At 45.8% G+C, this 27646-nt stretch overlaps 1 protein-coding gene across 2 annotated transcripts; it reads left to right on the top strand.

Annotated features, from left to right (window-relative positions):
• The first annotated feature begins 418 nt into the window (after positions 1–418).
• RPIA (ribose 5-phosphate isomerase A) lies at positions 419–27646 on the top strand. Of its 2 annotated transcripts, XM_019757041.3 has the most exons (9): positions 421–751; positions 7290–7350; positions 8676–8731; positions 16604–16663; positions 18690–18754; positions 19961–20029; positions 20699–20840; positions 22390–22489; positions 26683–27646. In XM_019757041.3, the coding sequence occupies exons 1-9, from the start codon at positions 467–469 to the stop codon at positions 26781–26783; spliced, it is 939 nt and encodes a 312-aa protein (XP_019612600.3). In that variant the 5' UTR covers positions 421–466; the 3' UTR covers positions 26784–27646. The 2 variants fall into 2 exon arrangements, with proteins under 2 accessions (XP_019612601.2, XP_019612600.3); XM_019757042.3 differs by lacking the exon at positions 22390–22489 and having other exon boundaries at positions 419–751; positions 26683–27002.

Here is a 27646-nt window from a genome sequence, read left to right on the forward strand (position 1 = left end):
GGCCTTCCCAGGTCTAGGATAGACTTCAGCGGGTGCAGGGATCCCACGTGCATTTGCCTTAGGAGTGAGTCTAGAGAAGTCACTCCCAAAAGGACGTCTCCAAAAGAGCGACTGCCCTGAGGTCTCGCCCATTGCCACATTCTTATTGCTGGGAAAAACTGGGTCAGGTCTGACACCCTCTCCTCCCAAGCATGGGCAGACAGAAAAGTCTCTAAGATTCACCTAACCTCGGTTACTCCCGCCATAGTGGCCTACGCGCCAAAGCCCGTCGCCCCGCGTTTTTCGTACAGGTCGCAGAGCATTGTGGGGCTGGTAGTCCAGACAGGGGCGCAGCTTCAGGTTACCGAGGCCACAGAACTACATTTCCCAGCAAGGCCCGCGCCTGCGAAGGTCTTGTGCAAAAAAGATTAGACTTCCGGAAGACCCGGGGGCGGGACTGTGGCAGAGGCTGGAGTCAGGCGTCGGGATGCAGCGTCCTGGGCCCTTCAGCACCCTCTACGGGCGGGTCCTGGCCCCACTGCCCGGGCGGGCCGGGGGCGCGGCCTCTGGTAGAGGCGGGAACAGTTGGGGCGTCCCAGGCTCCCACGTGCAGCTGCCTGGGTGCGCCCAGTCCGGGACTAGCGGCGGTGCTGGCCGAACAAACACCAGCAGCGGGAAAGCCAACAGCGTGTTCCTGGACCCCTCCACGATGTCCAAGGCCGAGGAGGCCAAGAAGCTGGCGGGCCACTTAGCAGTGAAGAACCACGTGAGGGTGAGCAGTTCAGGGGCGTGGGGCGCCTGTGCTCGGCGTGATGGGTTCGTGTTGCGCGCTCCGGCCACTGCCGGCGTTTGCCCGGTTCGTGGAAGGGCGTGGGCTGCGTGACAGGGGAGAGAGTGCGCACTTTACCCGGGTTAGACCCCCTTGTTTCCGACTCCTTAAAGGCCAGTTAGATGCGGGATCGATTGGAGGCGAGTCCCCTAAGTTAAGCTTCCTAAAGACTCCTTGTCTGGCCGGATAATAGTTTGCACAGTGGAGCTTGGTGTTGTCTGATGCTGAGTGGGAATGGAAGGGACTTGCCCTGAGGTTTCCTTATCAACAAATGGAAACCGACGCCTTCTGGGGCGGCTGAGAGGTCTTGTCTTCACTTTCCTGGGAAGCAGGTGGAGAGCTGTATGAAAATTGCTTTGAAATTTCACTCCAAGGCCGTTTTAGCTTGCGCTAAAACATCAGAGTGTGCTCACCGGAGCGAAGGGGAAAGACTGCAGCTTTAAACCTCCCTTCGACGGGTCGGGTGGATACCTGAAGTCTGGAGGATGCTGTTCTTTAGGGTTTAGGTGCGGACTTGTTTAGCTGTTACTCGGTGTGGTCGTGGCCCCACTTGTTTGTTAAGCGGTGGGTGTGATGCTGTTTGTTAGTGGAGTCTTTTTACCTGAGTGGGTTTGCTGTTGCCAGTCAACTTAATTATCTTAATTAGAGCAGTGTGGGAGCCAAGTAGAGTATCTCTGCCCTTAGGTGGAGTTTCTTTGGCTTTACTGGCTTTTTGTCTTTTCTACTTCTTAGAAAATTATATCAGAGTCTCTTTTCTGTCATGATAGTTTGTTTTTTACAGTTGATAATGCATTAGCTTGCAAAGTTATTTTGCATAGATAGATGATGTTTGCTCCCCAAGCAGCCTGGTTAAGTGTGAGGGGCCCATGTGGTAAACTGTTTCAGCATGTTCTGTAGGAAGGACTGGCCAAAGACCCTATTAAATCCGGAGTGTGACTCCTGTTACAGTGCCCTTCCACCATTTGCACGGCCGCCCTGTTCTGGCTTGTTCCAAGTCTGCTTAGCAATAAGACTTTCTGTGGGAATTCACAGAGATAACGTAAAATGTGTAATCCAGATCTACTTTTGGGATTCAGTGCCTCAACTGCAAGATTGGGATAGTAAACTGAATCTGGGGACAGAGTCCCAGAGAGCAGTTTCCCGGCTCTCGGCCTTACGTGGAAAGGTGCTGGCTGGGTTATTAGATGGCCATCAGCTGTGACTAGTTGGCCACTGATATAACTACCGTGGCTGACCTAACAAGCGCGGATTGCAGTTAGCGAGGGGTGGGTTGGTTGGCAGAGAAGTGTATGGCAGATTGCGGATCGTGTGGGTCCTGCTTCCTGTGGTTCCAACCCAGCCGCCAGCGAGAATATAGTGGTATGACTCCCCTATCTATGGCTCCGTGGGTGTTTCTTTTTGGCCTCACCATATCCTGCGTCCTTGTGCGGGGAGCGGGACCAGAGACCCTGCATGACACTCAAAATTTCAAAGTGCCTGGATACAGTGAATGGACAGGTAAATGAAATCGATACAATTAGAAAAACCTCATATCTTAGTTTTCCTATTAACCTAGTGTCATGCAGGGTCTCAGCTCCTGCTCCCAGCCCCCACAGAGTCATAGATAGGGGAGTCATACCACTATAGTCTCGCTGGCGGCTGGTCGAGACACAGGAGGTAGGATCCACACGATCCACAACCCGCCATCCATGCTTGCTAATAACCCCACTTGCTAGCCACAGTCCACACTTGCTAACCATGCTTGCTAACCGTGTCATCCGCAATCCGCAGTCCGTTTGCCAACTAACCAGTCCCCTAGCCTAGCCACAGCAATTATATTAGTGGCCAGTGGCTAACTGGTTATAGCTGATGGCCATCGGAGCCAGCATCTTTCCATGTGAGGTCGAGAGCCTGGAAACTCTCTGGGACTCCATCCCTATACCTAGTTACATTAATATTTGGTGTCACATGTATCCTTAACTTTTGTTTTATAATTATGTGTTTGGTTAAATAAAAATCTGCAAGCCCCCCACCACAGGCTAGAGCCTCAAAACACTGGATTGCAGCCACATTATTCCATGAAGTTACCAGGTGATCCCGAGGAGATCTCTATTGGCCTTTTGGGGCACCTCACCCCAATCTCAGTTGCACCCACTTTCCCTACCAAACTTCTTTCCTGAGATGCCAGCACTATTTGAAGTTTGTGTTTATTACTCGTTAGCATTGATTTATTCATATAGTATGTTGGCCAGGTATTTAGTGAGTGCCTAGCAGTGTCAGGCCATTGGTGTGGTTGCCAAAAATGTGGCCAAAGGTAAGAGTGGGAGGAGAGTCAGGTCCGATACTTTGTAAGCAGGATGACTAATTCAAACCCACACATTTATTGAGCATATTCATGTACTTAATTGTCAAGGCTTATTTAGCTGCCCTCTCCAAGGGGTATCCTTTGCCCCGTCTAAGGCCATGTTTTCCTCTAGCACTTTGTGACTTGAAATTGTTTACTCACTTGTGTAAGTGTATAGAGGTAGGTTATATGCTGGGTCCTGTTGCTCCGTCTTTGGAATGTTCTTAGAGCTGACCCCTCCCTTTGACCTACCAACTTTCCCAGTTTAGGCTGTTCCCAGGGCCAGAGGAGAGTAGTTGCTTTTATCTTGTCCCCTCTGTCGCCCTCCCAGGTGGTGCATTATCATCTTCTGATGCTCTCCTGTTCTTGTCACAGTGGCCCTCTGGTGGCCTCATCCTAAACTCTGCATAACACACACACTTGGAGCATCTCTTGCAAGCTCGGTACTGAGCCCTGTGGAGAGGACATGCGGATAAGAGGCTCTGGTTCCTGTCCCTAAGCCCACAGTCTTGTTTCCTTTTGTGCTCCCTTCTCCGCCTTGTACCAGAAATTCGGAAAAGTCAGGCTACTGGCATATAGTGCGTGTTTTAACATCACAACCCTCCACCTAGAATGCTCTTTCTTGTCCTCTGCCTTTACCTGTTAAACTTATGTATGTCCTTCAGGGTTTGGTTTAAAGGCTATTTCTTCCTTTCAGTTTTCCTTAGCCTCATAAGGGGAGGACAAATTCTCTTCAATTCTGCAGCATTTTATACCTCTTCAGCCCCTTGTGCAGGTGTCTTAGGTTCTAATCATCTCTGTGTGTGTCTCTCCCAGCCTCCCAAGGGTAAGCTCCTGGAGAATAGTTTAACTTTCACTTCATTCAGTGTTGGTCAAAGTAGGGCCCACCTAGTAAATGTTCAATGAATTGGGTGCAATGTGGATGCAAATATGGAGGTTCTGGGATTATTGGGTTGGAGCCCTGGGGTGTAGGTCCAGTTCCTTAGCCCATTGAGGTTCAAGTGTGGTAACCGCTTGAAGTATTTCCAAGGTTACCCCACTGGACGAGGTGAGTGAAGTTCTGATGTTGCACATATGACACATGTGACATGTGGTTTAGTATTGCCCATTAGGAGGGCCTCCTCTGCCCCCACAGCCAGCTTGGCAGCCTTCTGCTGTTGGGCCACCTCATAGTCAGCCTTTGGCCACCTCTGTTTGGCTTTCGCTAGGATGCTGATTCCCGGGCCAGTCATTTAATTCCAGGAATAAATCACATGGTTGAAGAGCTTTGGGCCTGGCAGTTCCCTGCGATTCTTGGGCTCCAACAAAAGCCAAGGGAGGTGCTTTGCACAGAGCTTGTCTGACTCACTCTCGTTCATCTGTGTGTCACCTGCCTGCTGGGTGACATGAGTGCATGGCTGAACGTGGTAATGAGGAATCTGACAGTTAAGTTTATGTATCGCTAGAGCTCCCCGCGTCAGGTGAGGTCAGCCTACCTAGGCATTGATAAGTCAGGATCCTTATTTTCTCGTTACTTGAAGATTTGCATTTTCTGATATTCAGCTATTTTGCGTGTTTTTTGTTGTGAAGTACCATTTACTGGTCTTGAAGACCTTGCTGTTGAGAGGTTTCCCAGGGAGCTAAGTGCCGATGCATTGCCTTCCTGACGGTATCATCACAGGTGGAGTCCTGACCGAGCACAAGCTCTGTTGTAAGGCCCCGTGGTGTGTTTGGTGACTTGGGAATGATGAGCTGGTAAGTGATTTCCATCAGGTCAGGCATACAGAGCCTGGGGCGAAGCCCCTGCAGGTAGGAGAGGCCCAACTGGGCAGGGACATTAGCATTTGAATTTTTTTTTCAAGGTGACTCCATCTACCTGTTGGTCCTTCTTTCTAGTCTTTTCTAGTTTGTGATGCTGTCTCATTTTGAGGAGGGGTGGGCAGGGGCTAGCCTTGGGTATTCCTCTGGCCTTCGTGTGGGGAGTGAGGGTTGTTGGCTGTAGCCCTCAGTTTGTCCTGAGGGGCTTCCAGAACTTTTTTTTCCTCCTACATAGAAAGTTTCACTATGGACTTCCCTTGCCAAATGAGTTCATAATCAGTTGCTACAACTCTTGAGACATTTGAAATGAAATGATGTTTCAGCAAATTGAATTTCCTGAGTGAAGTTGCTTATTCAAAGTGAGGCTGTGTAGAGGGATAATTGATATTGTTAAAAGGTGATTTAAAAAAAGTAAAATCATGACACATACCTATGTAAACACATATCAAAGACTTTATTTAACTCATTAAATTAAAGAAGGAACTGGAAAAGATGTTATAGCCTGTTCACAGGAAAAATCAAAGAACCATAAATTTATATGCAGTCCAAAAAATGTGAAAATAGATGTCCAAAATCTATAGGGTAATAATCAGCTGGAGCTCACAACATACAATTCATTTACATTTCTGTGGACAAGAATTATTTGGTTAGTAGTTTTCTGCAGGCTCGAGTCTGTCTCTACAGAGTTGTAAAGTGGCCCAAGGCAAAGGCACACACCTGTAGGACCAGGTAATACAGTACCTGTGGACTCCAGCATCCCATGGAATGGGCATCAGTCACGTCTCTTGCTCATTTCTAAGTCTCCACGTTTTCCTTACAGTGTCAAGTTCATCTCTGAAGTGGGGATGATGGGTCTTGAAGTCACAAGGGGTGACTGTGAAATTTGACTTCTATTAACATTTATAAATCTTCTTGGAAGGTGCTGAGTAAATGGTAGCTGCTGCTTTGGTGTTGAGCTGTTTGGCCGTAGCCTGGCAGCAGAGCGCTCCCAGGAAGTTGCTTAGTAACTGCGCTCCACGTTAGTTCCTGAGTGCTCGCACCCGGACCTTGTGCTGTTTGTGGTCTAACTGCCCTCGGCTGGGCCCCTACTCTGCTCCTGGCTTCCTTGTAGGTACTTGCCCCCTTTCCTAATAGGCAGGCTCAGTAGCGCGATGCCTGTTTCTTGTCCTCTGTGCTCAGAAGTGCTGTAGATCCGTATGTTCTGTTGCAGGTGAAGACTTTTTCTCATGTCCTAACTAGCCTTTGCCCTCTTCCCTTAGTCTCTGAGGCAGGCTTATGCGAAATGGGGACTCGTTGGTATAACTAGACAGGTGCTGATGTAATTTGCTATTTTGAGGTTACTTCAGACCTGCCTCTCATCTGCTGACCTTGGGGGAGCTCTAGATAGTGGGCTTGATATGTCCCTCCTAGGTTAGGTTGCCTGTGGTCACACCAACATGAAGGTGCCATGGGCAGTCCCCTGCCATCTAGATGTTAAGCATTTGTGAAAAAGCACTGAAACCAGAAGCCTCTGCTTTCTGTTCTTGGGCACACCTACGCTCTATTGTTTTTCTCAGAGCCTTTCCTTTCTGAGGGGGAGGGGGGCGCCCAGGGGTTGGTTGGGGACCTTTCAGTGCTCATGTGCAGGCCATTTTTGGGAGGCTGATTAACTTGCTGTTTGTTGTAAGCGAGCCAAGCCTTTGTCTGATAGGATGTAGCGAGTATTAAATATTAGACAACAGGCCCCAGATAGTCACTTATGCTAAGCCCCATGTCACCAAACCCAGACTTGACTTAATTACAGTTTTGAATCGCCCAGAAATGGAATCTTAAACCAGTCACTCAGGAATCCCCTGATCAGTACTAGTCAGGTCATCTGCCTGATGGACCCTGCCGTCCCGTGAGGGAAAGTAACCTGTAATAACTGACCTGCTTTTTTTTTTTTTTTTTTTTTTTTGTCTAGTTGACTTCCTTGTTTCTGTTGCCTCCTGGCTATAAAAGTCTCATTTTGTACAGTTCCTTGGAGCTCCTTTCTATCTGCTAGATTGGATGCTGTCCAATTTGAATCAATCTTTACTCAGATAAACTCGTAACATTTTTGATACACCTCACTTTATCTTTTTAGCAGGAGGAAATGGCGATGTCTGTGTCAGAGATGAGAGGAGGGCTGTGCTGATAAATTGCCGCTGGTGCTGTAGTCAAGTACAGCTCTGACGTTCAGTGCTCATGTTTCTGTAAAGTGCGCCCAGTCCCTGCCTTGCACCCAAGTTGATAAATTAATGTTGATAATAATTTTATAGCTCTAGGAAGTGGGCTGAAGAGGGAATAAAATATGGTATTAATAAGTTTTCTTTTCTCTTCCCCCTCCCCCCTTTTTGGCAGAATAACCAAGTGCTGGGGATTGGAAGTGGTTCTACAATTGTCCACGCTGTGCAGCAGATCGGTATGTTCTTGGGCTGTCTGCTGCATGTTTTGTGTGGGGTGATGGGGGCGGGGAGGTCGAAGGTGGAGGAAGTGGGGCACAGGTGTGGCACCTGCCCTGCTTGGCTCCAGCAGTGGAGCTGGGAAGGGGCTGTTTGGGGAGCTAATCGTCATCAGTGGTCGTGTGTGCGTGTGTGTCTGTGTATGGATGTTCGTTTGCAGGGACACTGAGGCAGGCCCTCTGAAGCCTGTAGGTTCCCACCAATCTCAGGCAAATGAATCAAGGTCAGTACAGGCTTGACCCTGGAGTGAATGTGTTAATGGCTGGTCACCATAGGGTGTCTGTGCTTCCGAAAGGCTCAGGAATTATCAGCCTCTGTGGCTGCTCAACAGGTTTCACTGCCCTGCTCTTGTTTGTAAGAACAAAGCCTGGGGGAGAGGCTTGCCTGAGTGCTGACCTCTAATAGTTGCCAGGGGGTATTGCTTGCGAGACAAAGTCCAGCAACGCTTTGTCTGTAAGGAGTGGTTGTGCTGCTGGTGTGATGGCTTCTGGAAGCCTTCTCATTAGCCCAGCAGGGGCTTTAGTGTTGCACACCTTTCTGCCTCAGTGCTGAGTGTGTGCAGGATTTTAAGGCACAGGAATCACTGTGGATTTCATAGTAGTGGCATGTAAACCTCACAAGAGGTATACCCAGTGATTAAAAAGACTTAAAACTTTAACGAGACAGTGTTTTCCTTAAGACTTTTTTAAAAATCAAGTTTCCCCAAAAGATACCAATCAAAAATGAATCAATAAACCCTCTTTAACAACACTCTGTGGTCTACAAATGATTATATATTTTTGCTAAATGTAAAAGTTGAGTTCTGGCTTTTCCCTGTAAATGGCAACATAGGTAAGTAGTCAAGACTGTGAAGCTAGACTGCCTGGGATCATATTCCAGGCCTGCCACTTGTTAGACGTATAACTACCCAGTTACCTTCCCTCTCTGTGGCTCAGTTTCCTCATCTGTAAAATGGGGATAATAATTGTAACTCACTTTTGTGTTGTTAGGATTAAAGGAGTTCATATGCACAAAGCTCTTTGAATATTGCCAGGCACATCATGACAGCAAACACCGACGTCGTTCTTTCTGTAGTTACTTCCTCAGGCTTGCTGGTGTGGCTGTCTTGTGATGTGTGACATGTGTTCACCAACTTTTCACCAAGGGTGGGGACACAAAATGACAGGCAGCTGTCAGTGGCAGGTAGACCTTTCCTTTTCTGTTGGATTTGACCAAATGTGTACGTAACAAGAAAAATAAAGTGAGGACAGTGAAAATCCACCAAACACAGCTTTTATCTCCACAGCTGAAAAAGTGAAAGAAGAGAATCTGAAACTCGTCTGTATTCCCACTTCCTTCCAGGTATGTCCTGCTTTCCTTTCTGTGTCTTGGCAGTTGCTGCTGAATCTTCTGGGTCCTTGAGGACATGGAGGCGTGCGGCTCTGGGTTGTGTACCAGGTTATTCTAGGCGAGAGAGCCAGGAGCGAGCCAGGAGCAGGAGAACGGTTTATTTACTGAGGATTGCTCCTCAGAAGTGTGGGTTTGCATTTATGTGTGGTCATTCATTTAGCCACTCGTGAATATTTCAGTGTATCTTGCATTAGGCACGATGGGGTATGTAGAGATGAATGCCCACATGGTCTTTATCCTTAAGCAACATTATTTCCATTTATAGATGAAAACATTGAGGTAAAGGGCATTGAGTGATGTGTTAGTAATGCCAGTACAAACCATAAAATAGTAGGGCTGGTGGAGGAAAGCCGTGGAGCCAGTTAAATACAGGGAAACATAAGTGAAGAGTGGACTTCGGGAAGGGAAGGAAGAGAGATGCCTAGAGAGAGCCCTCCTGTCCGTCGCGTGGCCATTGTGGAGAAGGGTGTGTGTGTGAGCGGTGGTGCTGTGAACCAGGGAACGGTTGGAATCGCGGGTAGTTGGGGCTGCTGTAACTCTGTGGACTTACTTTTGGGCCGCGAGCTGTTAGGAAACTTCCAGTCCTGGAGGCTGGGCACTGGCAGCCTGCAGGCAGCTGTGGTGAAGGGGGAGCCGTCACGGGCCTGACAGGTTTCTTCTGAGCCTGTCAGAGTAGGGCGCGGAGGAGGGATTCCAGGTAGACAGGAAGTTAGGTAGCGCATGCTGCCAGAGTTTCCTTGACGTGAAATCTCTTGGGGACCCCCAGCAAGGTCGGTGGGCACCCAGGGCACCCAGGGGACTGAAAACAATACCATAATTCCTACTTCCGGCCAGAAAATGAGTGGTTGTACCTTGCCTCTTTGCCTTGGAAGTCCTGCTGTCCTGAGGCGATGCTTTTAAAATCTGGGTTTTCTATGGTTGTGTGGGTTTTCTTGGTCTTTTGAAAAGCAAAGTGTCTCATTTTTCCAAGTGACCTGATCATCTAGTATTTTTGTTTCTTATTTAATAAATTATTTTATATTTGTGTCTATTTTTAATTAAAGCTATACAGTCATATGCCACATAATGACGGGCCGCGTATACGACAGTGGTCACATAAGATGATAATAGAGCTGAAAAATTCCTGTCGCCTAGTGAGATTGTAGCCATCGTAACGTCAGCACAATGCATTACTCACATGTTTGTGGTGCTTTTAGTTTTATGAAAGCATAGCACATACAATTGCAGTAGTAGCAATACCATCTAGGTTTGGGTAAGTGCTCTCTCTGATGTGCTACAGCGATGAAATCTCCTAACACATGTCTCAGAATATTTAAATGACACATGACTATACATACACATGGATTGAAAAATCAAATAATTCAAGTCTTTTTATTAAACAAAACAAAACAAAAAAGCAACACTCCACTTAGCCCCCACCCAAGACCACCACCATTTCTTGCTCTTTAGATGGACATACTTTTAAACTCCTTTAGCTGATCCGGAGTACCTCAAAATGACATACTTTTCTTGGTATTTAATTTTTTTTCAACGTTAGGTAATAATTCTGCCCTGAATGGATGAATGCAAGATAGCGTTTGGTTATCTTTGAGCTCCTTGGTCTCACGGTTCTCACACACCCTTCTCTCCCAGTCTTCCAGTAGCGTTACATTTTGGTGAGGCTGTACTCAGTGTTTGCAGAATTGTGACCATCCAAACTACAGCTGAACTGTGTAGTGTGCTGCGATTACTCCTCCGTACCTGCTCATTGTTTTCTTTTCCCAGAAGTTAAGTAAATGTTGCCTTTGTTTTTCCATTTGCTTGGTTGTCTGTACTCTTTACTAATTCAACTCCAAACTCTTACCTGGATGGGACAATCTCACCCCCTCCCGACGCGGTGGGTATTCCACTCCCTCAATTTCAGCTTCTCGGCCAGGTCTCTCTGGGTGGTTGGGGTTGGACGTGCTGCAGGAGCTGCACTCGGCTGTTGTCTGGGGTCTCCCTTCGCAGCCAGGAAACGCCCTTCTCTTCCTCCTGTGTTGGATCGGCCTGATTCTTGGTCCGGTTCCTCCTCACTCCTCACTCTTCCCCCACACGCTTTTGTTTTCTTCAGTTTTGGTAAAGCACATACTCTAGGTAGCTCAAGTGCAGGGGCTGCCAATTTGTTGACACTTTGGGTGTCTGAAAATGTCTTTATTCCAGCCTCTTCTTGAAGTCAGTTACTTGATTCAGTAGAGAATTCTATGTTAAATAATTTCTTGGAATTTTGAAGGCATTTCTCTGTTGTTTTCTGGTTTTTCAGTCTGTAGTCGAGGATCTTAAAGCTGTTCTGATTCTTGATCCTCTATGAAACCTATTTTTTTATTCCCTCTGAAACCTGATACCCTTATATTATCTTTTCTTTGTCTCCAGCCTTCTGAAATTTCACCATGTGTGTCTTGGTGTGGCTTTGTTTTGTCCTCTGAGCTGCACACTTTCATTCTGCAAACTCGCACTCTTCAATTATGGGGATTTTTTTTCATACTAATTCTTTTGATTTTCTTTCCTCTGTTTTCTCTGGTCTTTCTTTCTAAGACCCTTGTGTGCTTGGTGCTTGTGGACTGTTTTGTCCTTCTGTCTTTTCAGCTTTGTCTTTTTCTAACCCTTCTACTGAGCGTCCTTTGCTCTCATATGTTTAATTTCAAACAGGAACTTTTTTTTGTTCTCTGAAAATTTTGGGTTTTTTGTTTGTTTTTTTGTCCTTATGGGTTCAATTTTTTCAAATTCATATCTTAGCTCCCTGAGGATGTCAATGATAATTTTTTTTTTAAGATTTCTCCTCCTTATATATCTGTTTCCTCTAAGTTTTTTATACTTTGTTGGAGGTATAATTTACATACAGTAAAACTTACCCTTTTTAGTATATAATTCTGAGTTTTGACAAACATGGTCATGTAGCAACCAGCACAGTCAAAATATTGTTAGATTACTTCGGTCTTTTTAAAATTATATTCCTGCTTATTCTGGCATTCCTTAGCTGTCTGCTCATTTTGAAGATGGGTGGGCTAAGAAGCTGAATGGAAACGAGCTCTCAGGGTGAGGGTGGTCTTTGCTCAAAGCTTATTTGCCAAGCCCTTATCTCGAGGTACTCCTGAACTCCTGATGTCAGATCGTTTGTCTTTCCTTGGGCTGGTCAGATTTCCCAGAGAAGACTGCCCAGTTCCCTCTTGGGAGGCTATGCGTGGCTGCCCTGTCCTGGGAGCCAAGTAGGTAAGAAGGCTAGAAGACATCTGTCGTTGTTCTGGATATAAACTTGCTCTTAATTCCCGTTTTCAGTGTAGTACTCGTGGTAAATGAAAAAGAAGTGGCCACAGCATTTTGCAGAATCTCTCTGACTGTGACTGTTGACTTGTTTGTCAATGGAGTGTGACTAAATGGTATTCCAGCAGAGGCTTAAAAAGTGCTTCTGCACTGGGGCTTGGCCGCTCTCACTGCTGAAACCATTCTGCCACCCTGTGAACAAGCCCGGTGAGTGGCTGAGTGGGCCCAGGCATGTGAGTGAGGCCATTCTACACCACCCAGCCCAGACCAGAAACTTCCAGTCAGTCCAGGGAAATCATGAGAATTAATAAATATTTGCTCTTTTAAGCTCCTGAGTTTTTGAGTAGCTGCTACACAGCGAAAGCTTACTTTTGGAGTATTCCCTGTCTTCAGCTGTGCCTGGCAGCCCAGCCCATGTTTATTCTCCGCTTTGGGAGTAGCAGAGAAGGACATGGAGGTATAACAAGTTCTTAAATAGCCTTTCAACCAGCCTTCCCTTTTTTACCCCCACCGTCATGCCGGCTTCCTGAAGTGCACAATGCCTTTGAGTCCTGAACCTTTTGGGAAGTTCTCTGCTGTTTTTCTGTTTGCTTCTTGGCTTTTCTCAATACTGGCTTAGGCTCTTTTATTTCTGCATTTACCATTGTGCATTAGTGGTCCAGCTTTTAAAAGTTGGTTGCTGTTTTCTCCTTTTTCTGGTTTATGCCTTTAAGAAGAATTCCTTTGTTCCGTTTTTAGAGCGGTTTGGGGAAGGAGCTGAGCTAAATACAGGTGTTCATATTGCTATTTGTATTTGGAAATTTGACCCTTCTGTTTTTAAGATAGCATTATCTTTGTTAACCACCTAAGGTTTACGGTGGTAATTAACTACAGTGTCCCCAGACGGGAAAGTACTGGCTGATTCCAGTTAATTAGGTGGAAGAGTCCACAGTTCACAAGGCTTTTAAACATTCACTTGTTCAGTTACTTTTTTGTGTTTGTTTTCTTCCCCCCTCAAACCCAAACTTATTTTGTGTTAAGTTTAGCCAGATTCAATCTCCTGAATAATTGAAAGGAAATCAAACTATTTCGTGCCCTGTGTTTTAAACAAGTAAACTTATAGGGATTTAAAGGATTGGTATAGATTTTCATTTTAAAGTTAGGCTTGGGGAAGAGGGGAAAAAAAATTGAAGGTCAGATCTGGTCTAAGCCCCAGAGAGTTGTTTGTTGTTCCCACTGGCCTTCAGGTGGTAGAAGGGAAAAATGTTTTCAGATTTTATTGTAAAATTTATGAAAAACAGAAGGACTGCCAGCCCGACACATGCCACCATCCTTAATCACAGGGGGCATTTGGGGGCGCCAGCTGTGGGAGTGCAGTGAGAAGGCGTCACTTCCTGTCTTTGTCACAAGCACAAGCTAATCATTAGCCTTTCTGCTCCCTGCACTTCCTTTGGAGAGCGGAAGGGGTGTTTGCTCTACACCCTCAGGGGAGCCCCAGCTTGTGAGCTTGGAGTGTCTGGTGTCCAGTAGATGCTGATCCCAGTTGAGCTCTCGAGGCCCCGTTCTTGCCCACTGAGCCAGTGATGGGTGGATGTCCCCGTAGGGCTGTCGTGTTGAATTCAGTGTGTTAGTTTCCTGGGGCTGCCCAAACACGGAACCACATGCTGAGTGGTGACGTTTATTGTCTCCCAGTTCTGGAGGCTAGTAGTCCGAGCTCAAGGACTTGGCAGGATTGGTTCCTTTGGAGGCTGTGAGGGAGAATGTGTTCTGTGCCACCCGCCCAGTTTCCGGTGGTTTGCTGGCAGTCTCAGGTTGCTTGGCTTGTAGGCGCATCACTCTGCTTTCTGCCTTCGTGTTCACATGGCCCTCTCCTGTGTGCGGCTGTGTCCACATTTCCCTTTACAAGGGCGCCAGTCATTGGATTAGGGCTCACTCTGATGATTTCATTTTAACTTGATTATCTCTCTGAAGACTATCTCCAAATAAGGTCACGCTAAGGTCCTGGGGGTTAGAACTTCTACACTTTTTAGGGAAACACAGTTCAAGCCCTAACAGGAAGGGTGGACTCATGCCATTTGTGAGTATGACTTCACTGGGTGTGTAGGGGCTCTGTGGGGTACCAGCAGTATGAAAATGTGCTCTCATCCTCTGATCACAGCCTGGATAGCCAGTGGGACACCCCCACTAAACAGCATTGTCAAGTGGTGCTTGGAGCTTAAGAAGTGTTCAATTTAAATGGTATATTTATATAGGACTTTTTCCATAGGAATCATGATAGAACAGTTTCCTGACATCCACTTTTCATGTAATATATTCCAATAGTTTAGTACTGTTTCTAAAGTATATAAAATTAATAGGAAATCATAGTACATCACACAGTTTTATTTGCATGGTAGGATATCATACTAAACTATGTGCAGTTCTTACTATTTTTCTAACACCATCTATATTAGATATTTGTTGCTGTGGAACAAGTTTCAAACAACAAACATTTATTATTTCATCATTTCCAAGAGTCAGGAATCTGGAATGCTTTCGTTGGGTAGTTCTGGCTTTGGGTCTCTCCTGAGGTTGCCGTTAAGCTGTTGGTCGGGGCTGCAGTCATTTCAAGACTCAGCGTGGCCGAAGGACCTGCTTTCCAGCTCAGTCATGTGTGTGTTTGCGGACCTCAGTTCCTCACAGGTAGAGGGCCTGTGCCCAGGCCTGTCTCAGTGTCTTCAGGACAAAGCAGCTGGTTTCCCCCAGAGTGTGTGGTAAGAGAGGGAAGGATGCTGGAGCGTGCCATACCCTTCACCCCTACCCCCGGGGCATTCCATGTAACCTGAAGTGTTGTGCCATCTCCCCTGCTGTGTGCCATTGGTCACAACAGACCAGCCCTGGGACATTGTGGGTAGGGGTTTCCCAAAGGCATGAATACCGAGAGGAGGGGATCATTGGGGTCATCTCGGAGGCTGCCTTCCAGCTCTTCCCAATGTTTTTATAGCCTCAAGTTCCGGAATTAGGGTGGTTTCTCCAATACCACTTTTGGAGAAATATTGGCACTTCGAAATAATCCCTTTATTGTGGAAAATTTCAAACTTCAAAAAGGATAAAGAACAATGTAATGAACTTCCACGTACCTGTCACCCAGTTTGAACAATTGTTAATTCACAATTCACGGCCAGTTTTGTTTCATCTGCACCCTATTCGCCTCTACCTTGGTTATTTTGAAACAAAGCCCAGTCATACAATTTCATTGTATATAGTTTATTATGTCTCTCTGAAAAATAGGAAACTTGTAAACATCTCAACAATACTGAAAAATGTAACAATAATCTTTAACAGCATCAAGTAAAAATGTAGGGTTCAATTTTCCCCTCTTGTCTTACCCTTTAAAATATTTTTTACAGTTTGTTTGAATCAGGATCCAAGTAAAGACCATATAATACAGATTCCAAAGTCTTTGTATTTTATTCTTAGTGGTTTAGGATTTGGGATTTGAAGATTGACTTTGGTCATGTCATCCATCCCCATCTCTATAGATGAGAAAACTTGCCTCAGGGGTCACAATCTTCACTTAAGATTAGAACCCAGACCTTCTCATTCTTAATCTCAGGAGCTTTTCACTGTAAGCAGAAGACATTTGCAAGACATGCCTTTGAGAAAAGTTTCCATCCTTTGGTTCCTCTGCATCTGGTAAACAAAGAGACAAACATAAATCCTCGTCATATGCACTTGGGTGGTGAAGGTTCATTTTTTAATTCCATCTCTGAACCCTGCTCAGGGCCAGGTGGTGGTCGTAACCCCTGCTCTCACCTATGGTCAGCCACGTGGCAGGCATGTCTATAAAGGCAGTGGTGCTGACTTTTTCCACAAACACCCTAAATCTTTCCCAGTCTGGTGTTCTCAATTTGCCAAGCTCCTCACTTAGCTGTTCCCCAAATCCTCCTGTATATATACTTTTCTGAGTGTAAACCATGTTTCCCCGAAAATAAGACCTAATCGGAAAATAAGCCCTAGCCTGATTTTTAATAAGACATCCACAGAAAGTAAGCCCCAAAGCGTCTTTAGGAGCAAAACTTAATATAAGACCAGGTCTTATTTTCTGGGAAACACAGTATATGTTCTACTTATTTTTACTCCATAGTATAGCTTGGAAATCACTCCGTAACAATTCATAGTGATCTTCCTCAGTCTTTTTTCACACTGTTACGTTGTTTTAAAAAACTTTTCTAGTGGTAGATTTGGTTCTCATTTTATGAAGTTTTTTTTTAAACACTGTATTACCAGGAGCTTTAGGAGGCCGTGGCATTATCTTAAAGAGCGAGTCCTGGAGAGAAGCTCTTAGCTGAACATGGGAACTGAGTCTTCACTGTGGGCTGTTTGCCGCCTTCTGGCTCCCAGGATGACTTAACTTCCCTTTTACCTTACACGGGCCTAGATCTCCTACCGCTTGGTGAGCACGTTGGGATTTGGGAGCGAGCCTTGGTCAGGACTCAGTGTGACACTTAAATCCAAGAGAATTCTGAAAGTCCTTGCCAGTGCTCAGGGTAAATGATTAGGGGTGCTTTCTCCTGTCCTCCGTAGGCCCGTCAGCTCATCCTGAAGTACGGCTTAACGCTCAGTGACCTGGACCAACACCCAGAGGTAAGAGAGTCCGGCTGCTCTGTCTTTCTCCTTTTTTAAGGCTTTCAGTTGTTCACGGGCTCTGGATATCTTGTCAAGTCGAGGAGAAAGGTTAGTTAATCATATTAGCTTTCTTCCTGAGATCTTAAGTATTAATCCTGGCTGAGGTCACAAGTGGAGAGGTGGTTGGTTTCCAGTACATTCCCTGTGGTTTAACCATGAGGGCTCAAGTTGAGTGAAGGGGGATTGGACGAGCCCAGGGCTGTACCCAGGGCCTCCATTGGTTCTTGGACAGAGGAAGGAGAGTGAGCCCCTGGAGTTTACCACCCAGTAGAGAAAAGAAGTAATCATCGGAGGCAGCTGTGGACATCTGAAGACAGATTAATATGAAATTTTATGGTAAAGATGCTTAAACACATGGGCATCCAGAGGAGACTGAAGTTGATGAGGGTGAGTCGCATGCTCCTAGCTAGCATTTGCTGAGCCCTTACTGCACCCCAGGGGTGCGCTTAGAGCAGTACCTGTGGTAAACTACTTAATCTCCAGTGGTGTTAGGGCGGGTACCATTGCTATCCCATTTTACAGATGTGAAAAAGGCACAGAGAGGGCAAGCCACTTGCCTAAGGCTTTTTGTAAGTGGCAGAGCCTCGGTATGAATCGGGTGTTTCTAGCTCTAGAGTGACGCTACTTGGAAGGGTTTTGTGGGAAGAGGTCATGTTGGAGCGGAGCTGTGGAGGCTGGGTGGTAAGGGCAGGAGAGAACATTCCAAAGGGGTAGATGGGAACCACAGGAGCAGTTCCAGGCAGGCACATGGGTATATGTGGACAGTACCTAGACTGGCTCGGTGATTATGACTGGATAGTGGAATGCGTTGGTGCCATGGGATACAGGGGAGATGGCAAGGCTGGACTGGAAGCGGGGGGTGGGGTTATAGCAGCTCCAAAACCAGGCTGGTGGTTGGGGCTAGATGGTGGTCTAGTAACCTAGTCGTCATGGTACACGTGGGCCTGAGCGGGGTTACTAAGAACCATGGGAAGGGCTCTTTAGGAGAATTCTGTGGGCAGAATCAGGAGAGTGGCTTGGGATGAAGGTGGGCCTGCCACCCTGACAAGAAGGGTTGCCATCTTCCAGGCACTGGAGAGTTGCCAAGTCGAAGCCTGGCCATGGGGTTAGTGGAGGGCAGAGGAGGAGCAATCCAGGCTGCAACTTCAGGTAAAGGGCAGATGTGTAAGAGGACCCAGGGTCCCCCACGCCAGCCACGCCAAGCAGCTTCTGCTTGAACTTAATTTGCACCCTGAGTACTGCTATTTTAAAAATCCATACTTGAAGCTCCCATGTCCATACAGAGTACCAGGAGTGATGAGAAATACATAGCTTCCATGATTTCGAATTTTGAAAGATGAATGAACTGATTTGTCACTTGACCCCTTTTGGGGTGACGGTGGAGCTTCCTAATAATAAGAGTGAGCAATCCCAGACAGATACTGTCATGGGATCATAGCAGGGGTGCCTCAGACAATGTCCAATTCCAGATCACATCAAATGTGTGTCAACTTTATAACTCTTCATGGGTTCTTCTCTGTCTGCTCAAAATTGCCTGTTTTTGCCACATGAGCATAGAGGCTTCAGAATCTGCGTTTTTCAGCCTTTTTTTCTATTGCTTCCCCTCTTTCTCCCCATGACATTTTAATACCACAGGTATACTGTGTATCCATTTCTGTACTTGGGGGTGATGTCACCCACGTTGAGATTGTATGATCTCAGTAATTCCAGCTTGTGCACAGAGAAGGCCGTCAGTGAGAAAGGGAGTGTAAGAGCTGGACCCCGGCGTGGTTCCCAGGTCCCGCGTTTGTTTCCGGGTGACTCGAGTGGTACAGGTGAACGTCTCAGAGCTTCGGTTTCTTGATTGGTTAGAGGCGAGTAAACGTGCCTGGCTAATAGGGCTGCCAAGGCTCGGTGAGCTGTTGTGTGTTCCGGCTTTGCGCAGCGCCTCCGCGCCAAAGGCTCTGACGTGTTTGCGTCTTTCCTCCCCCCTCCTACGACGCAGATCGACCTCGCCATCGACGGTGCTGATGAAGTCGATGCTGACCTCAATCTCATCAAGGGCGGTGGGTGAGTGTCCGGAGACTTTCTCGCTAAAGAGTGTCTGCCGGGGAATCCTTAGCAGAGCACAATGGATTATGGAATAAACAAATTACCACAGAGACGTACCTGAATTTGTCCTACTAGGACGTTGATAATTATGGCTGTGGAGCCAAATTGGCATTTCTGGTCATTAGTTGCAATCTGGTGACTAGGAACCTGGGCCTCTTCAGTGAAATTATTCATCTTAATGGGTTCTCTGTGTCTGCATTCTTTTGCTGATTCAAGCTTTAAAACGGTGCAGCCTAAACCAAACATTGGGGCTAGAATATTAGGTCTGTGGGCACCAGCGTGTGGTCTTTGCTTTAAAGCTGCTCGTACCCCTGTGAGCAATTTGATGTATTAATTCATTTAGAAAACATTTATTGGGTGTTGATTTTGGGGGTAGGGAAAGGAGAGTTGAAGGAGGTTCTGACAATCAAGCAGCCTATGAAATGACACAGAATTTGTTTAAAAGCTCATTGTGTCCTCTCTCCTTCATCACCCTGCCTGTCAAGTAGCTGATAGCCCAGGTTGTTCAAAGCTTGTCCTTACTTCTCAAGTTATAGACCCTGCCATTCCTGTCATGCAGATGACTTTTCCCTAAAGATAGGCCTTCCTCGCAGATGCATCTTAGGTGCAAACTTAGATTGCAGTCTGCCTGGCCTCACTGGGAATCATTGTCCTGTTTCTAGGTTTCTCCCAGACACAGGCTAGTATTTCCATGGTCTGCTCACTAGAATCAGCTTGTCTTAGCTCAGGTTGCCGTCACAAAATACCATAGACTGGGAGGCTTCAACAACAGAAATTTCTCCCCATTCTGGAGGCTCTGTGCTTGCAGATGGCTGCTTTTTCACTGTGTCCTCACATGATGGAGAGAGAGAGTAAGGGAGCTCTCTGCTGTCTCTTGAGCACTTTAATCCTGTTAGACTAGGGCCCTACCCTTATGACCTCATTTAACCGTAAGTACTTCCTTAGAGGTCCCATCTCCAAATGCAGTCACATTAGGGGTTAGGGCTTCAACCTTAGAATCCGCAGTTAAATTCATTGCACAGTACGATGGGGTTGGTATGTCCCTAAGGAATTAAAAATCAAGGTTTTTTTTAAGTGCCAGAATTGAGTGGATTTGGGTTTCTTGTCTCGCCCCTTAGTTCCCAAATGGAGTGTTTGTCTGTGTTCCTTCTCTTTCATCTGCAGAGGCTGCCTGACCCAGGAAAAGATTGTGGCTGGCTATGCAAGCAGCTTCATTGTGATTGCCGATTTCAGGTACAGTGCGTGTTCAGTGTTCTGAACGGTCCACCAAAGAGGTAGATGGGCCCCAGGCCTCATCCCCATTTTATAGAGGAGGAAATAGAGAAGTGGGGGGACTATCTAACTTTCTGAGACTCATGGCTTGGACTTAGGGCGGTGTCTCGGAGGGTTTATGTTCTGCTTTCGTGCCGAAGGTAGATGCTGCTGTTTTGTGTCCACTGGAATTAGGAGGGAACAGCTTGTGTGTCTTGTGCAGCCCTGCCCATGGGCAGTGACTCAGCACGGCCTGCTTCTTCTGGGGTCGCGTGTGACTTCTGTTGTGAACAGTCTCTGACCAGAGGCTCTCAGATTCTCCTCCAGGAGGCTGCTAGAAGGTTCTTGCGCTGAGCATATTCATTAAAAAAGAAAAACATGTATTTACTTGTGAAATACAGCTACAGTAAGAACATAAATGATAAAAACCTGTTTACCCACAAAGCTCGTCATATCCAATTTTAACATTTTTGTCATATTTACTTCAAGTACCTTTTTCTTAAATAGTAAAACATCGCCAGTACATTTAAAGCCTGTGTATACTTATCCGCATTTGCTTCCTTTGCCTTTCTGCCACGTAGTTCCTCAATTTGGTGTTTATCTGTGCCATTGAGCGTATATACATTTATTATCTCTTTTGACTCTTTCCAGGAAAGATTCAGAGAACCTTGGGGACCATTGGCACAAGGGAATCCCCATCGAGGTCATCCCCATGGCGTATGTCCCAGTGAGCAGAGCCGTGACTCAGAAGTTTGGGGGCCTGATTGACCTTCGAATGGCCGTCAACAAGGCAGTAAGTGGCTGGGGAGGTGTCTGAGGGCCTTCCAGGTCCTCAGTGTTATGTCAACATTGGGGATCCTACCTGCTCTCTACTGCCCATAGGTTCTCAGCGTGCTGTTCTTTCCATTTCTGTTAGCTCTTCTGTGCCTAGACCAGGCAGTTGGCTTATATGTATTTATTTTTAAATTGGTTTATTTCTTTCTAGAGCTCTGGCTTTATTTCTATATTTAAACTCGTGTAGGTAAGACGACACTTGATGCAGTGCATATCCTCAGTACAAATGGGGGAGTGAGTCTTCCTCTCTGCCCCGCGGGGGCCTGCCGCTCCTCAGGTGACCTAACCTTGGTACCTGAAGCCAGGGCCGCCCTCATAACGTCTGCTAAACCCCCTGTGGCAGAAAGTTTTTCAGGTTTCATGGTATAATTTTCTTTTTTCCTCCTCTTTTCTCATTCTGTGGTTAAATTGGCAAGAAGTAGAATTTCTTGGGGGATGTGAACCCCTCCCCAGAAATATACTTCAGACACTTAATCCAAATGTTTCTCTTCAGCTTCTAAAGTGGGTCATACAGAACTTTTATTTTTTTTACCCAAAAATAAATAAATAAGAAAGAGTAATGATCTAAAAACTAACTATAGTTATAACTATATAAAAAGTTTGGGAAATAATAGAAAATAACTCTTCCTGGATACATTTTTATTTTGATGTGTTTTCTTCCTGGTGTTTTGTGACTTTTTATAACCACCGTCCAAATCCCGTGGTTGTGCAGAGCTCTGACGCAGGGGGATGATTGGAAGTTCTGTCATAGCTGGGGTTGTTCCACACACAGCCTCAGCATCCCGCCTTCAGGGGGCTCTAACTGAGCTCCCACCCCTTCTCCGCCAGTCTGCAGGGGACTCCTGGTTTCCTTGCCTTTGACTGCAGTGTTCTGTCAGGAATTTGCGTCCTAAATGCTTTCTAGGCCCAAAGCTGTTGAGGAATTCTGCCTTTATTAACTAAAACTACCCCCTTCCTGTTTGACCTCAGAACCCATCTCTGTCTGCTTCCTGTCTTTCTGATGGGACTACTTTGTTGATGGGTGAAATGGCCATTGGTTTATTTTACATTATTTATGGTACTTAATGTGAAGCGGTGAGAATATTGGGCCACGTTGGTAGCCTGTTCTGCTGCTGTAGATTTTCAGTGTAATGATAGCTAAGAGTTGTTGATCTCTCACTGAGCACTCGCTGTGGTAAATGCTTACCCATATGGGTTATACATAAGCTGCCTGATAAGTATGTGTGGGTATTATTACCATCCCCTTTTTGCAGTTGAGGAATCTGAGGCTCACAGAAGTTAATGGCTCCTCTGAGGTCAATACTTCTGTGGCAGCAGGACTCAGATCCCAACTCCACAGCTCTTGCTCATCACTGCTTCACAGCCCTGCCTTCTAGAAAGCAGGAGGCGGGAGTATTGGCAGAGCAAGTTAATTAGGATACTTGCCTTCAGTTATCACCTTCACTATCCTGACCCTCTCTACCGACCTGTATCTACTTCTGCGGTAAATATGGAAAATTATCTTCTAGGGTCCCGTGGTGACAGATAACGGGAATTTTATCCTGGACTGGAAGTTTGACCGGGTGCACAAATGGAGTGACGTAAACACAGCTATCAAAATGATCCCAGGTAGTGTGGGTGGCGTTCACCCTGTGCATAGAGCCTTTCCTTTCAGGACCCTTCCTTAGGCCGCAGGGAAAAAGAACTCAGTTCACCCTCATGCATTAGCTCCAGACCACAGGCAAGATACTGTGCCACGTGTCACAGGAGGTGCTCCATCTAGAGAATGAAATCTGTCCTCATGGAGAGTTGATGTAAACACGGGAAGGCTGTGTGTGGCTGTGTGGAAACCCTGCCCACAAATAAGATGGAATGTGCCAAATTCTGCTCGAGGAATACCAGGAGTCTAGAGGGCACAGAAGTTCTTCCTTGGGGGAGTGTGGGGGAAGCTCCGTGGCAGAGAGGTGGCTTTGGATCTGTGCCTCAGCAGGGTGTTATCTGCATACTGCACTACCTGTTCAAACATGTCTCCTTTGAGTCCCCAGTTTGATTCCATAGTTGTAGACAGGACACAGATTGAGGGAAGGGTAGAGGATTTGCCCAAGGGCCGCAGCACTAAGACGGGAGCCCTAAGGTGCCTCTAGACCCTGCGCTTTTAGTCCTTACTTCTTCAGGAGCCAAGTTGCAGAGAGATGGTGTGACATGAACATTTGGAGCCATGGAGCGTCTCTAATACAGCTTGTGCCAGCGCCCTGGGGCGCTGGGGGAAGGCTGGGTGGGCAGAGGAGGTATTAAGGGCTCATAAGGGGATGAAAAGGAGGAGGGAGAGGTGAGAAGCATCAGTTTTATGCTAGTGAGAGGCTAAGATTCTAAGTGGGAATATTCCATGACTTATTGGAATATTGGGCCAGAACTGGCTAATGGGGCAGGTAAGGTCAGTTTAGCAGATTGCAGTGGCTAAGAGTAGGCCCTGGAGCGGACTGCGTAAGTAAGGCTCCTAAGCCAGCCTTGCTCTCAGTGTGACCTTTGCAGTTAGTTACTATTCTGTGTCTCAGTTTCTTCCTCTGTAAAAGGCTAATTTTAGTACCTACCTCATAGGATTGTTGAGAGGATTAAATGAGTTAAAACGGTGCCCAGCACACAAGAGAGTATTTGTTGAATGACTATATCCCTAGGAAGAAAGGATACTGTCTTCAACACTGATTAAATATGCTAGATTCTAAGTTATCCATGCTGTTTGGGAATGAAAGTGGTATGAATATATGCCAGGTGGTAAAGCGCTAATTCTTCCAACCTTGCTTTAGTTTGCAGTTTTAGTCTTCCATTGACAATCTTTTACCACATTTCTTTCTTTTTTTAAAATTAATTTATTTTTGTTTTTAAGGAGGGCGCAGCTCACAGTGGCCCATGTGGGGATCAAACCGGCAACCTTGGTGTTATTAGCACCACGCTCTAACCAACTGAGCTAACCGGCCGCCCCTTTTACCAGATTTCTTAAATCAAAACGATGAGTTGAATTATGCTTATTCTCTTACTTAGTGTTACCTTTTAGTGGAAGAACTGAAGAGCCAAGGAGGCAGGAGGAAGAGAACACACGGGTCGCACACTGTTAATAAAATGAAGGGATTTGCATTAATGATAATGCAGACGCCCCTGGGGAAGGAAACAGCTGCCCAGGGTCGGCACTCTTCCTCTGTAGGTGGATTTCTTGCAGTGCCCACTAGGTAGCTCTGTTGCTCCTGCTGAGACCTTCCTTAGCTTATTGAGACATTGAGATGTCCTTCGTGAGAAAATTTGTTCCATACTTTGTTCTCCACCTCAATAACTACAAGTTACATCCTAGAGAAATTCAGAGTTTTATTAAGAACTTGAAGTGAAGAAAATGTAAAAAAGAGGCTAGATATTAAATCATCTAGTAGAGTGCCACCAGGGTCATCGGTGAGATGTGTTTTTTCTCCTCCCGATTTGGCCCATTATCACACTTGCTGCTGGACCAAGAGCCAGGGAGCAGAATCAGGGCAAGTTTCTCTGAATATCCCTGTCACCCTGCCATTGTCCCATGTACATTCATGAATGTGAGGACAGTTGGGACAGCTAAATTGGTGCACTCTCTTGGGTGTCCCATTGGGTTACGCCCAGAGCAGACACTCTGTAGAAGGGTCAAAGCTGTTGGGGTTCTTTGCCCCATGTTCACATTGAGCCACCTCTGTCCTTTCCACTGTTTGGGGGAGTGGGGGTGGGTGGTCAGTCACTCCCTCCATCTCAGTAACCTGAGGAGAGGTTGCTCTTTCTGTGGAACCTTTTCTGAACCTGGTTTGACTTTCTATTGGATTGGTTGGAAGCTGTCACCTCCTCTTACAGAATTTTTGAAAAGGATGGGTCTTGAGTGGCCACTTTGATTCTCTTTGGGAGGCTCCAGTTACGTTGGCACAGTTTGGTGCCAAGGACCTCTGTTTCAGCACATTTTCCCTCTACCAGATGGTTTTTCATTGTCAACAAATGATTTTGTTGTTGTTTATGTATTGGGGACTATCTTTGGAAGTTTTCATTTTATTTATCCTTTTGGATTTACATAGTTTAATATTATAAGAGTTAACAGTGCAGTGTCTTCCTTCCACCTGCCAACTTTGTCTGGAGGCAGCCAGTGTTACCAGCTCAGTGTCCTTGAGTTGGTCTTTTGTAAACAGATCAACTCTCCCCTGACTCCAGCCCTTTTTACACAAGCGGGGCAGCACCCTGCATACACACTTTGCTTCTAGTTTTTCCTGTCTTGGAGACTAGTACATAATGGGTCACAAAAGAGCTTCCTTTTTCTTCTTTTCAAGATAACTGCAAGGCATTCCATTTTATGGCTATCACATAATGTATTTAACGCGCTCTCCACTAGCGGATGTTTGTTTGCAGTCCTTTGCTAGAAGGGAGTTCATAGATCAGAGGATAAGTGTATCTCATGTTGCCCGATGGTGTTAAGTAGCCCTGCATGGATGGCACCAGGTTACCCGTCTACCAGCTATGTGTGCAAGTGCTCCTTTCCCTGCACAGAGTCCATCAAGCTTTGTTCTGATAGTTGAACAGTGTTATCTCATTGTGGTATGTGTGCATACAGCTGACCCTTGAACAACATGGGGTTTGAACTGCGCAGGGCCACTTATACACAGATTTTTCAATTGGCCTGTGCAGTTCAAACCTGTTGCTCAAGAGTCAACTCCACGGTTGGGAATCTGCATGTGTGGAGGGCCGGTTGTCCTTACACGCCATTTTCAACTGCAAGGGAGGTCAGTGCCCTAAACCCCCAAGTTATTTAAGGGTTAACTGTGTATGTAAATATTTTCAGTAAATGTTCCTTTGCAGTTATAGTTAATTCTCATTGCTGAATAGTGTTCCATCCTATTTATGTATGTGGAAAAAGCTTGTATATCCGTTCTACTTTTGATGGGCATTTGGGTGTTTCCAGTTTTTAGCTATTAGGAAAAGTACTGCTGTGAACATTTTTGTACATGCCTCTTGATAACCATATGTATGCCTAACAGTGGCTCATGTACTTAGAGTTGCTGAGTCACTAGGTATGAGTATGTTCGGTGTTAAAAGATGTATTAACAAGCATTTTCCAAAGTGGTTTTGCCAGTTTACTCCCATTGTCACTGTGTAGGAGTGTCCTTTCATCCTCGTCAGAGTTCATTATCCTCTTTCTGCTGAGCCTGTAGCGAGCGGTGTCTCGTGGTTTTAATTGGCATTTCCTTTTGACTAGTTTGAGCACCATTATTTTATGTTTATTAACCGTTTTGGATAGCCTCTTTTGGAGGGCCTCTAAGTCTTTTACCCATTTTTCCAGTAGGTTGTCTATCTTACTGATTTAGAGAGTTGTTTATATATTTTGATGGGGGTCCTTGGTTGGGTATACACATTGCAAATAAATATCTTCTTGGGCTCTGTGGGCAAAACTTCTATGGCTCACAGTGTGATGGAGACTAACTGGGAGTGCAGGTTACTTAGAGCAGTCATGGAGCACCTTTCTGAAAAGATGACTTGGCATGTGCTATCTGAAGGACAGAAAAGAACTCGCCCCTTGAAGCTCTCAAAGATGACTACTAGTCCAGACAACGGTAGAAGCATGAGCAAACGCCCTGAGGCAGGAAAAAGTTTAGCACATATGGGCATAGAAAGAAAGCCAAGAGGCAGGGGAGAAATGAAATAAAAATAATCTCTCTTCATTTGTCCAGTGTTGCTAATGATAGGTGCTCCTACCGGCCCTGTGATCCTTGTTTCTTTTCTTGCCTTGGGAAGCTGGAACTGAATGCTTCCTTCCATCCTTTGTCCTGCAGGTGTGGTGGACACAGGGCTGTTTATCAACATGGCTGAGAGAGTCTACTTCGGGATGCAGGACGGCTCCGTGAACATAAAGGAGAAGAAGCCGTTCTGTTGACCCTACAACAGTGGAGTGTGTTCAACTCGAGTCCCCGGCCCACAGCCGAGGTGGACATGCCTCTCCAGGAGCCTTTGCCTTAATGTATCTGTGCCAGGGGGCAGCTGGCAGGATTGGGGGTTGGGGAGTTAAATCCAGTCTTCTGAAGTATTGTTACTAAATGTCTTGTTTTTTTAAAAAAGAGAAATATAAACATATATATTTTTACTATTAAAATTACTCAGTTGTCTTTTATATAAAATAGAACTTGATTTCATGTTTTATATGAAACATTTACCAAAAAAAAAAAAAAAAAAAAAAAAAAGAGAAGGGAATTGTCTTTTAAACTTTTAACTTGAGCCTGCTGGTTAAGCTTCAGAATATTGAGTTTGCTGAATAATGTAAATCGGATCTTTTCTTTAAATTGGTAAAGTGAAGGGCCCAGCCAGCTGTGATCCCCTGGTGCCTTACTGGACACATTAGGGTTTACGTTTCTACCACTCTGTAGTTTGGTTTTTAATTTTTGTTGTGAACATGCACAATACCTAGTTAGGCATTTTAAGATGAGGTTTACAAGTCTGGTGAGTGTAGCAGTGTGGTGTGTGATGTGGTGACTCAGAGTGTAAACTGTCAGGGAGAAAATGGGGGGCTTCTGTGATCAGGGCGTTCATTCACACACCCCTGCTGTTGGTAGCACTCAACCAGAAATACTTGCCAGTACTGCCAAAGCTCTGCTGTGAAACGTGAAACACCTACATGATTGTCTTTTTGGTTGTTAATATTTTATCCATTTCTTTGTTAGTCCCTGCATGACTCAGCATCAAAAGTTGTCACCTCTTTATATTGTTTAAGAGTTGAAATAAAACAGTATGGTGCCATTTTTA

This window comes from Rhinolophus sinicus, chromosome 2 (genome assembly GCF_057876585.1).
Source record: "Rhinolophus sinicus isolate RSI-liver-muscle chromosome 2, RSI-T2T, whole genome shotgun sequence".
Lineage (NCBI taxonomy): Eukaryota > Metazoa > Chordata > Mammalia > Chiroptera > Rhinolophidae > Rhinolophus > Rhinolophus sinicus.

Coding starts and splice junctions, on each gene's coding strand:
- RPIA (XM_019757041.3), top strand. CDS start 467: ATGCAGCGTCCTGGGCCCTTCAGCACCCTCTACGGGCGGGTCCTGGCC. Junction 7,351..8,675: donor CCACGCTGTGCAGCAGATCG/GTATGTTCTTGG, acceptor TTATCTCCACAG/CTGAAAAAGTGAAAGAAGAG. Junction 20,841..22,389: donor GAATGGCCGTCAACAAGGCA/GTAAGTGGCTGG, acceptor ATTATCTTCTAG/GGTCCCGTGGTGACAGATAA.